Source organism: Teleopsis dalmanni, unplaced genomic scaffold, assembly GCF_002237135.1.
Source record: "Teleopsis dalmanni isolate 2A unplaced genomic scaffold, ASM223713v2 unscaffolded_contig_0441, whole genome shotgun sequence".
Lineage (NCBI taxonomy): Eukaryota > Metazoa > Arthropoda > Insecta > Diptera > Diopsidae > Teleopsis > Teleopsis dalmanni.
In genome coordinates this window covers 2,865-13,862 of record NW_024031823.1, presented here as the reverse complement: position 1 = coordinate 13,862, position 10,998 = coordinate 2,865, and the positions used below count along the sequence as shown (strand labels likewise).

Sequence of the window (10,998 nt, the reverse complement as noted above, 5' to 3'; positions counted from 1 at the left end):
CCCCCGTACAGTACGTACATTCCCCCATATAACGCGGGGATTTGTACAGTTCATAATTAGCTTCGCGTACCTTTGCACGTGTATATACGGTGTAAACGGGAATACCCGGACCTTCTGCCCAAAAAGTACTCGAATTTTGTAAATAAAACACACAAATTTAAATTTTATTCCAAATTTATTTTATCTCCTTCAAAATATGCTCCTTCTGAAGCGATACACATATGCCAACGCTTAATCCAATCTTTCACACACTTTTCGTATGCCCGTAAAGGTATGGCTTTTAGTTCCTTTAGCGAATTCTCTTTTTCCGATTCAATCGACTCAAAACGCTTACCACGAGGGGGCAATTTGAGTTTTGGGAACAGAAAAAAGTCGCACAGATTCAAATCTGGCGAATATGGTGCCTGAGCGATGACAGTGGTGCCATGTTTAGTCAAAAAATCGCGTACAACAAGAATTTTCCATAGTAAAAATCGCTAAATGCACTTGAGGTAGTTTCACATTAACAGCTGCTGTAAACAAACCAATTGACAGATGGCGCTTAAATTTGTATCGTATATCAAGAAAAGGTGTACCAACATAACAAAAAAAAAATGTTTGAAAAAGGTCTATTACATAAGTAATTAACAAACAACAAAATCCGGATACTTTTTGAGCAGAATGTATAACGCGTTTTTCTATAACGCGGGACCAATCTTCCGCGTTATAGGGGGTTTACTGTATTAATCAATAATAATTTTAATATTAATAAAAAAAATTAAATATAATTGCATTTCGTTTATAGGTGGCCGTTCACAGGAAGGATGCCCACTTATCATATTTCCTGATAATAATAATTTTCTGTCATTGGAAGATGCGGATTATCAAAAACTTATTCTATATCTCACGTCAGTGCCATCGTAAGTGTGAAGTTTTATGAATCAAATTTTTTGTAATTAATATTTAATATATTTTTTATTGTAGACTGCAAGATGCTGATCTCGGATTTCATTTAATAATTGACCGACGTAAAGATAAATGGACATCAGTTAAAACGGCACTTCAACGTATTTCTGTATGTTATATTATTATAAAAAATTAATATTAAAAGAATTTTTTTATTCAATATATTGCTTAATTTATAAGGAAACTAGATTAAATTGTTGATAACTTGAAAACTCCATTAGACATTATGGAATATACCTAGCAGAGTATATAAATTATATATTCAGGATATGATCCATATTCTAGTACCGTCTCTGTAGGCTTCAGCTACTCTTTTCTACTATTGACTTATTATCATTTCTAGTATGTTAGGAGTAAATGTGTTGATCTGAAAAAATAGAGTTAATATTATATAAGGTCCTCAACTTATGAGTACTTCTACGCTCATAATTATCACTGAAGATTTATCATAAATAATAGTATATGCAACTTAATTATTGTGATAAATTTTGTAGTTTTTTCAATAGTGCATATTTCATATAATCGTAAACAATGTATGACTGTTTGTTTAATAAATTTGAAGAGCAGAAATAAAAATCAAGATTTAAAGTAATTTCAACAAACGTTGAATTTATGGATCACATTTTTGTACTGATTTTCCAGAAAGTCTGCTAAATACCATTCTCTGGATGCTTTTGTCTATTCAGTTGTTCAAAATTTTTCTCAAGTAGGTTTTTTGAGGTTAGAGAAGATTTAGAACTTGAAGAGAACTTAATTAGATATAAAATTATATATTTTATATAAATATATTATATTAATATATTGTAAATATTTAAAATAATAATATTTATTATTATTATTGATATTGCCAAATACCAATCATCAGTGGTTTCTGAAAATATATCTTTGATGTTAGCTCCTACATAATTTACCAATTTCACATCTAATTGGTTTAAATCGTCAGACTAACTATTTTTAGTTTTTTTTTTTTTTGAAGTTTGATTTTGAAGTTATATATATATATGGCAAAGACCAAAGTATCCTGCGAAACAGGTATGCGGGTCAAAAAAAACGAAAAATTTGCTAAAAGTTAATCATTAAAGTTTTAGTCCAATAAATATCAATTAGTTTAATTGCAAATTTGTTACTCTGTTTGAATGGGTTTAGATATAGTAGGGACTGAAACATATTATATAGGTATATATATATATATAATATATAAAATGCTTAATATATTTTCTTTTCTAGATCTACTTTCCTGGAATTATACATGTCGTATACGTTTTACGCCCTTCTGGTTTATTCCAAAAAGCAATATCTGAAGTTAGTACAAAATTTTCCAAAGATGAATATCGTTTTCGTTTGGTTATATGCTCCGCACTTAACGATTTACATGAATATATTGATAAATCACAATTAACTGTGGATATGGGTGGAACACTAATTTACTCACATCATGAATGGATACAACAGCGAATAGTAAATTATTATTTTATTTAATTTTATCAAAAAATATATATAACTGAAAATGTGGTTTTTTTACAGTCCCTGGAAAAATTTTCGAGTTTAACCCATCAAGTTTCCTCAGAATTGGATATTTTCATACAAGCCATACATGATACAGAATTTCCAAACTCAGTTGAAGCTACACAAAAACTGCTGGATGATCAGGGTGCAGATTATGATCGTTTAAAGGTTTTAAATTAAAATGTTTTTATTATTTATAAAAGTAATAAAAAAGTTTTAATTTTAAAGGAGGAAATTCTTGCTGCTGCTAAACACGGTGAAACGCTACTTAATAACATTAAATCAAACGATGAATTTAAAGAGTTTTCAGAACGGACTGGCAATGTTAGCTCTATTGAGCGGTACGTAGTCATTGTATAATTTAACTCATTCCATTCGCTTTTAGTTAGTTTTAACTAATTTAATTTTGTGGCGTTTGATTAATTTCTAATACTAACAAAAAAAATGCGTAACGTTTTTTGTATCATCCAATCATACTCTAATCCAAAAATCAATCCTTGTTCTAAATCCATAAAAGTCTTTTATCTAAAATGTTAATATTTTCAATTTATTATAGCTCTGCACTGGTTTTGTATTCTTAAGTAATTTAAGTTCATTTTCTTAATATATTTAAATATTTAATAAGTTAAATTTTTTTAAACAAAAATTAACTTATTAGTTAATGCCTTACTTTGTAAAATATCAGATATCAAAGTATCATCTTCATTTTATATGTTTGTTTCATTTTTTGTATTATAAAATTTATGCTTAAATTAATTGAATTTAATTAATTTAACTCTTCAGTTGCAAATTGAAGTTGCTTTATGCAAAAATTTATTATTTATACAATTAAGAAAGATGTTCGAATTTATTATAAAAATATTAAATTAGATAAACTTTCGATTTAAATTTCTTAGTTGTGTTAACAAATTTTTTAGAGTTCAGATCTTTATTATTTAAAATGTAATAATAGTGTTAGCTCTTGTTCAAAAAAAGCATGAAGTTTTTTTAAATTATTTCAAAAAATATTTTGTGTTAGCTTATTTAATAATATATAAATATATATATATATATAAAGTGGAAGCTGTTATATTTTTGGCAAATTCTTTACACAAAATTCCATTCTTAGTTTTTATACTATATATAGTTCGACAGCTGTTTACTAAATATATAAATAATTTAATGTTGAATATTGTTCTCACGTCTCCTATGTTGCATGTTTGTTGAAATATGTTAATTATATTAATGTTACAAATGTATCCTTGAAGTTTCTATAATTTTATGAACGTATCAAACAAACACCTTACACATATATATTTACATACATCACAACTTAAAAGTTAAACATGTGACTCTACTTTTGCAATGAAATCCCTTTATATGTATAGTATTGTTATGAAGCCTCTTAAAAAGTTGTGTTTTCTATTTATCAAATTTTAATTTTCAAAAATCATTTTAATCATTTTTCAATTAAAATAATTAAGCAAAAAAAAAAATTTAAGATATTTTCTAAATTACTATTAAACTAGAATTATAATTAAAGAACACAATGAGCTAGTAGGCTTTGGTGAATCCTCAGGATCACCAATATAACCTATAATTAATGTAATTTATATGTTACATTATTTATAGCAATCACAACATTAACGTAACAAAAATTTGTGAAAAAAAATTATTCATAAAAAATTATTCATATCCATAAAAAATTTATTAATATGTAAGCTAACAAATATGATATTTTACCACGACAAATTTAATATGTTTGAGACACCTAGTCTTAGTATTTTTAAGGAACTTAAGATTAACAACAATACAGCTTTAAGTAATTAGCTTAACTCTATGTTTGGATACGTCTCAACTGAGTAAAAAAATATTGCGTATAAAATATTGCCACTTCTATTTACAAATCTTTATTGAAATGGAGCAAAATGCTGTGATTTTTAAAAGTTTTGATACTATGGGAAAGATTGAAGTCAATTAGCAACCTAAGGATTGGACCTCATCAATGTGGTTTCAGACCTGGCAAATTCACCCTAGACTAAATATTTCCAGTGCTTTAAACTCTGGAGAAGACCCAAGAAAAGCAAATCGACGTCACATATTTGTCGATTTTAAAGCCACTTATGACACTACGACTTGATGCACTCCATGCCGCTATGTCTGAATTTAATATACCATAACTTATATATAACTTATACGGCTATGTAAAATAACGTTGAGCAACACCACCAGCGTCTTTAGAATTGCGAATAACCTCTCCGAGCTGTTTGATGCCAAACGAGATTTCAAACAGGGTCACTTCTTGCCGTGTGACCGCACTAACACAATTTTTTATCAAAGTGTACTACTGGTTTACGCCAACGATATTGATATCGCTGACCTGAACACCTACATAGACAAACAGAAAAATAAGCAAAACAAATGGATTTTGTGGTATATGAGGACCAAAGTACTCCTGTTCCTGAGCGTCTTGGAGCTGACTACTCTGTTGATGATTATTTCGAAGTGGTGATTATTTGAAACCCAGCGTAAACACAAAAATAGCTATAGACCAAAAATTCAACGAAGAATCACTCTTGTCAATAAATGTTACTTTGGGTTAAGAAGGCAATTGAGAAATAAAGCCCCCTCTCGACAAACAAAAATCACGCTCTACAAATCCCTTTGTGGACTGTCCTGCTGTATGGTGCAGAAGCTTGAACAAGAGTGTTGAGAAGGTGTCACGAGCATTCGAGAGAAAAATTCAAAAAGTTGATAGTAAAAGAGGACTATAAAAAGTATCTGTTTCAATTTTTGTACAAGATTTTATAAAAATGGATCAATGGTTCTTTCTGAAAGTAGCAAAACGTAATCCAAAGAAATGTTTAATATTTCAATTAAGAAAAGAATATATTTTACTAAACAAGACTCAATACTTTTTCCTTTATTACTAACCAATAGATATGATATAAAGAATGCTTCAGCTATTAGGTTTCTTTTCGCTACCATCAAATGTAATCAAAATAATTTAATTAATTATGGTTTATTAAAAATCATAGTAGTAGTTTTTCTATGTGATAAAGATATTGATAAAGAGCTTCCATATTTTATCTTTTTGCATATAAATTTATAAAAGTCTACATAATAAATGATACTTATTAATTTCTTCAAATCTCTTATTAAGTGTTTTTACATATCAGTATCAGACTTAACAACTTTATGCATTTTGACATATAATAATTTATGGATTATATTGATAAAATGTACTCCAAATATGTAAATTTTGTTTCGTACTGTAAAATATAAGAATAAAATCACAGATTAAGACTTATTGTAAAAACAAAAAATGTCTACTTCAACTATAAAATCCAAACATTCTAACTATTGTTCCTTTAACTTAACTTCTTAGCGTATCCGCATAATATCTGACTTTCTTAAGCTTAAAATCATATATGAAATTTTGGGAAACAAGTGTATTTTAAGTATAATATATTTATTAATTCCTAAGTATTTTAATAAATAAGTAATATATGTAAATTTGTAAAATACACAATATATTTTAACATAACCGAACTTTTGTTAGCATAATAAACATACACTCCTCCACAATATTAAGAAGGGATATTTGAGGACACTTTTCCACACTCTAATTAATATACTCTCACAAAAATATTTATGTTAAGTTGAGCACCAGACACATTTAACCAAACTAAATACAAATGTCAATTACACTTACTAATAATAAATGACTAAATTTGTTAATTTAAAAGATTAAAGATTAAATAATATAAACAATACAGCTATAGAACTTAATGTTTCTCATGTTCATCCAAACGTTTTTGTCTTCCACTTTTTCTTGTATTTACAAACGCATTTTCAAATCTAAACTAAAAACCAAACTATATCGTAACGCGACGAAAAATATGTGCTATTTACACATAAATTTTCGTAAAATCTATAACTATATGAAATACAAATATGAAACAAAACAATAAAAAAATGCAGACCCAGTGCAGGGATCATTACTCATCGCCAACAAATAATTTATCATCATCAATACAAATTAAAAAAACCTCCATACCATTATGATGATTGTCGCGATTATCGTAGACTACTCGTACAGTTGGAGGAAACCGAGAGACGTTTCGATGAATTCTGGCGTACACATCGTAATCGCCTAGAGCAATGTTTGGCGCTAAGAAAATTCGAACAAGATTTCCGAGAAGCACAGGTAGGAAAATTAACATTAAACTATACACAGAATGAATTTATAGAATCAATAACTAATATTTATTTGCTTCCAGTATATTTTTAATGCCCACCTAAAATGTGTTGCGGAAATGACTGAAATTGGTGAGAGCGTAATACGTGTGGACTCACTTATACAAGAAACTGAGGAATTTCAAAAATTCATTTTTGCTGATGTGCAACGCGCTGTGGATATAATAGAGGCTGGACAAAAGCTTATCGGTTTACGTGGTGTTTATCCATGGGAAATTGTACAACCGAAATGTGATGAATTACAGCGCGTTTGCGATATAATTACGGAACGCTTAACGAAACGTTTAGAAATACTGTCAAAGAATCGTGAACTTATGGAAAGAGTAGAAAAGGTTATGTTTATTTACATGCGTAAATGATTATTAATACTAATGATTAATTATTTTTAATTTCAGGCTAATCAGTGGTGTGCAAATGGTGTGGAGTTATTAGCTTCACAAAAAATTGAAAAATGTTCAGTTTCTACAGAACTTGCAGAGCAAAGTTTAAAAGAAATACAAGCTTTTATAGCTTCAGCATCTGAATTTAAATTATCTAGTCCAAGTGAATTCAAGAAAATATTTTTAGAAAGTACAACACCCGAAACCAAAGCTTTAGTATCTCAGGTAAGTTTTAAAGTAATTTAAAACTGTTTACTTAATTTTTATAACTACTAATGTCTTAAATATCCAGTATTAATATAAAATAAGAAGTTTCGAAATACCTGATTGTCGGTTTGAAAACCATGTTAGGATAACAAATATTCTCTTCCCTTCGCTTTTATAATTCTATAAGGAAAAAAGTGTTTCTCATCTGCCTTGACGGTATTCAGCGTACGAACAATCCATATAAAACTTTCCATGGACTTACTAGATTATCTTAGCCAACTGTACAAATTTTTATATTCTTAAATTTATAGTGTAGTCCTTTCTTAGCGGCTTTCTGTCTTCGTCCTATTCAACAATAATACTAGGTACCAAAACATTAGCAAGATCTTTAGGTATCTATGCATGGTTTTATATTTGAATGAAAACACACAAGATTAGAGAAATAAACTGACATGTATCTTTGGTTTTTATTATAGAAAAGGGTTTGGGCTGTATGTGAAATTTGACCTTTTGTTTTATTAAAGATTTGAATCGTGTTAAACCTTCCGAAATTCATGTCAATACAATAAGCCAGCTGAAATGTATTAACAGGATCACCACAGTTATCTAAGAGATCACCACAGTTATCTAAGAGATAACTGTGGTGATCTCTTTTTATCAATGGCTTAAAAAATTTTTAATATATAAATAATAATGTTTAATAAATTAAACATCGTTGTTATGCTAAGAAAGCTATTAACTATATGTTGTAAATTTTCTAACTGTTGTGATTTCTTAAATAGATTATTTTCAAATCTTAAATTTAAAATTATAATAAGTGTAACATTACTTGGATCGAAATATGGAATACCGAACACAAAGAAACTAGTAAAATATATAATCTGTAAGTGCTTACCATTGAAGAGGCTAAGACAAAAATATCTGAGCGATACAAGGCGTCCCTATCTTCGTCAGTCATTGATTTTCCTTTCTGGTAACACTAAAGTTGTAGTTGATCTATGTAAGGCTCTTTTGAGCTAGTCAAAACTAATCAAATTTTAACTAACTTTAATTCAAAAATGCAATCAAAATAAAAACGTTTCCATTCTTCAATAATTCTCATAATTTCTTTCTTAAGTAGATAAATATTTATTAACTAATGGCTTGTCTACTGATGTAATATCATTCCTGACTCATTGCACAAGTTAAAATCATCTTTTCTATACTCATCACTTAACTTTCTTTTCTTCATTACATTATTCTTTCATGCCAAGTTCCATCTCTTAGTTTTATTCCACTTAACATGATAAATAGGATTGTTTCCACACAACGAGTAAAACAACATCAACTTTCCTAAATACGCAAAGTGGGGTATATATTCTTTCTGTATTCTTTACGAGGAGTTTACAAGCCAAACCAATGGAATCTTTATTTCTTTATTTATATTCATATAATAAGTTACTAGTCATAAGAGAAGAAGTTCTTTTAAATTTATTAAAAATTTGATTGTTAGAAAACTCATGTATTCTTACTCGGTATTAAAAAATTTTACGACGAATGAAGCACATCTTATATTTGATATATGTCTTTCTAGACATCAATCATCTTATAAATATATTTGCAAATATTATTATTTGTTTATCTAATCGGCAAATGAATAACTGTTGATTTCGTTATATTGTTTATGTATAACATAAATTTACATATATAGTTTACAACTATGTGGATCGAATTTTACATAAAATTATTTTTTTAAATGTAGCCAGAATTTAAAGGTAAACCTTCATTTGTTCTAATATTGAAATAATATTCATCATAGTTTATTAGAGTTACGATACCTTGAAATTTTGTTTAACAATAACCATGATACCAAGTTGATTCTTTATATTATAACACACCTAACTATGTAACTCAAATGATATAAACTAATTCATAGCTTCAAAGTTCTTATTAGAAACTAGTTTGTCACAAGAAACCTAAAAATAAGTATAAATAATATACTTATAAGATTAGTAGTCACATATAGCCAAGCACATAGCCAAACAGAGAGAGGTGCTTGAGGGACTGAAACCTCCGAAATAAACTGAAAAACTATATATATGCCATATGTACATTCATTATTAATACATCAGCACATGATTGCATAGTAAACAAAATTGTAGTTCGTCCAGTATTTTATCTAAAAGACCCACGAAGTATTTTGCTCTTCCTGTGGATGTGAAGCAAGTCATTGGAGGTACGTGTAATACTTTATCCAATGATTTATAATGTACTGTACGTACAAATTCACTATGGCCATTGTATCTATCATTGAGCTAAATGAAACGATTTTAAATGTAATCTTATCGGAAGAGCTATCTGGGTCAAGAAAAAGGAACAAAGCAACTAAAGAGATGATTAGGTTAGGTACTTGAGAAACTAAGATCAAAACTGTAGGATGATTGTATGAAACCAACTAAAGAAGTAATTACGTAATACAATAGGTTAGGTACTTAAGAAACTAGTTCAAAATAGTAGGATGACAGGACTAGGTTCTCTTTGAACGTCTAACGTAAAAGATGATGATAAGATGATGAACCTATGTCGTCTTTAAGATAAGCTTTTCTCTTTTTAGAAGAATATAAGCTTGTTGCATATAATTAATAATAATATCAAAAATGTATCTAATTTTAAAAAGTCTTCAAGTAAAAGCAAATATGAGAAGAGAAGAAATATTACAATTTTTAATAATAATGATAATTTTATAGACTATTTCCGTGTTAGAAAAAAAAATCACATAAACTACAATTTATTCAGATCGAATTTTAGTTTAAGTTCACATTTAATGCGATAAATTTCAAAGCTTCATCAAGAACAGAAACCACAAATATGTTAAGGCAGCATAAAAAAAGCCTATCACATATCGCACTTCATATGTGTGAACAACTATCACAGACGAAATGAATTCAATCTGTGCTGATACTAATTTGTGCGACGTTTTAAATTGGACCACATAATATATACTTATGTACACACATTTATCTGGAATAATGTGTAAGCCTCCAGACATTTATGTAAAGAGCCATTCTACGTCTCACTGAATCATAAATCAGTAACGAAACAGAGGCACAATAATAATTTTAGTTTTATTTTGTTCGTGAGATAAATATAATGTATATGCGATATATATTAGATTTAAATAACGCAGAAGAATGTGTTTATCATAAATATAAATAAACTATATAATATATAAATTTAAAAATGTTTATATGTTTGTAAATATTATTTGTTCACCAAAATATTTTCAAAATGTACTTAACACATAGACGCTGGTCTAATCCCGTTTCCAGTAGTGCTTATATGCAAATCTCTAACTTAAATTTTGAAGTGAGTGTGAGTTCGTTGATTTAGATTGTTTTCAATAAAAAGTTTTTTATAATAAATAAAATAATATATTGTTTAATGCAATAGTGTAATGCATAATGATAATTAAAATTTGTTTTAATGCAAAGATATTTTTTTATCGCAGAGATAAGTGATAATACTATATATCAATCAAAACAAACAATTGTGATTTACTATTAAAGGCGCCAATTAAAAATAAATTGATAACAACGAATATATATATATAATTATTAAAATATTTAATATAATTAAATATGATTCAATTAAAAAGTGAATTAAAATGCAATGGAATATGAGTCACGATATTAATACGAGTAGTGTGAGAAATGAAACCAATCAATTCAAATGTAACAAGTGC

The 10,998-nt window shown here is 28.0% G+C and overlaps 1 protein-coding gene across 1 annotated transcript; it reads left to right on the top strand.

The window, feature by feature from the left end:
- Positions 1–784: 784 nt before the first annotated feature.
- LOC119663469 (guanine nucleotide exchange factor DBS-like) lies at positions 785–7,295 on the top strand (the record flags this gene model as incomplete). The annotated part of the gene is made up of 8 exons (XM_038073078.1): positions 785–899; positions 964–1,054; positions 2,173–2,403; positions 2,470–2,619; positions 2,680–2,792; positions 6,520–6,640; positions 6,714–7,022; positions 7,086–7,295. Coding segments are annotated over 8 exons (1,340 nt in total), but the record flags the coding sequence as incomplete, so codon positions are not given.
- Between the last annotated feature and the right edge of the window lie 3,703 nt (positions 7,296–10,998).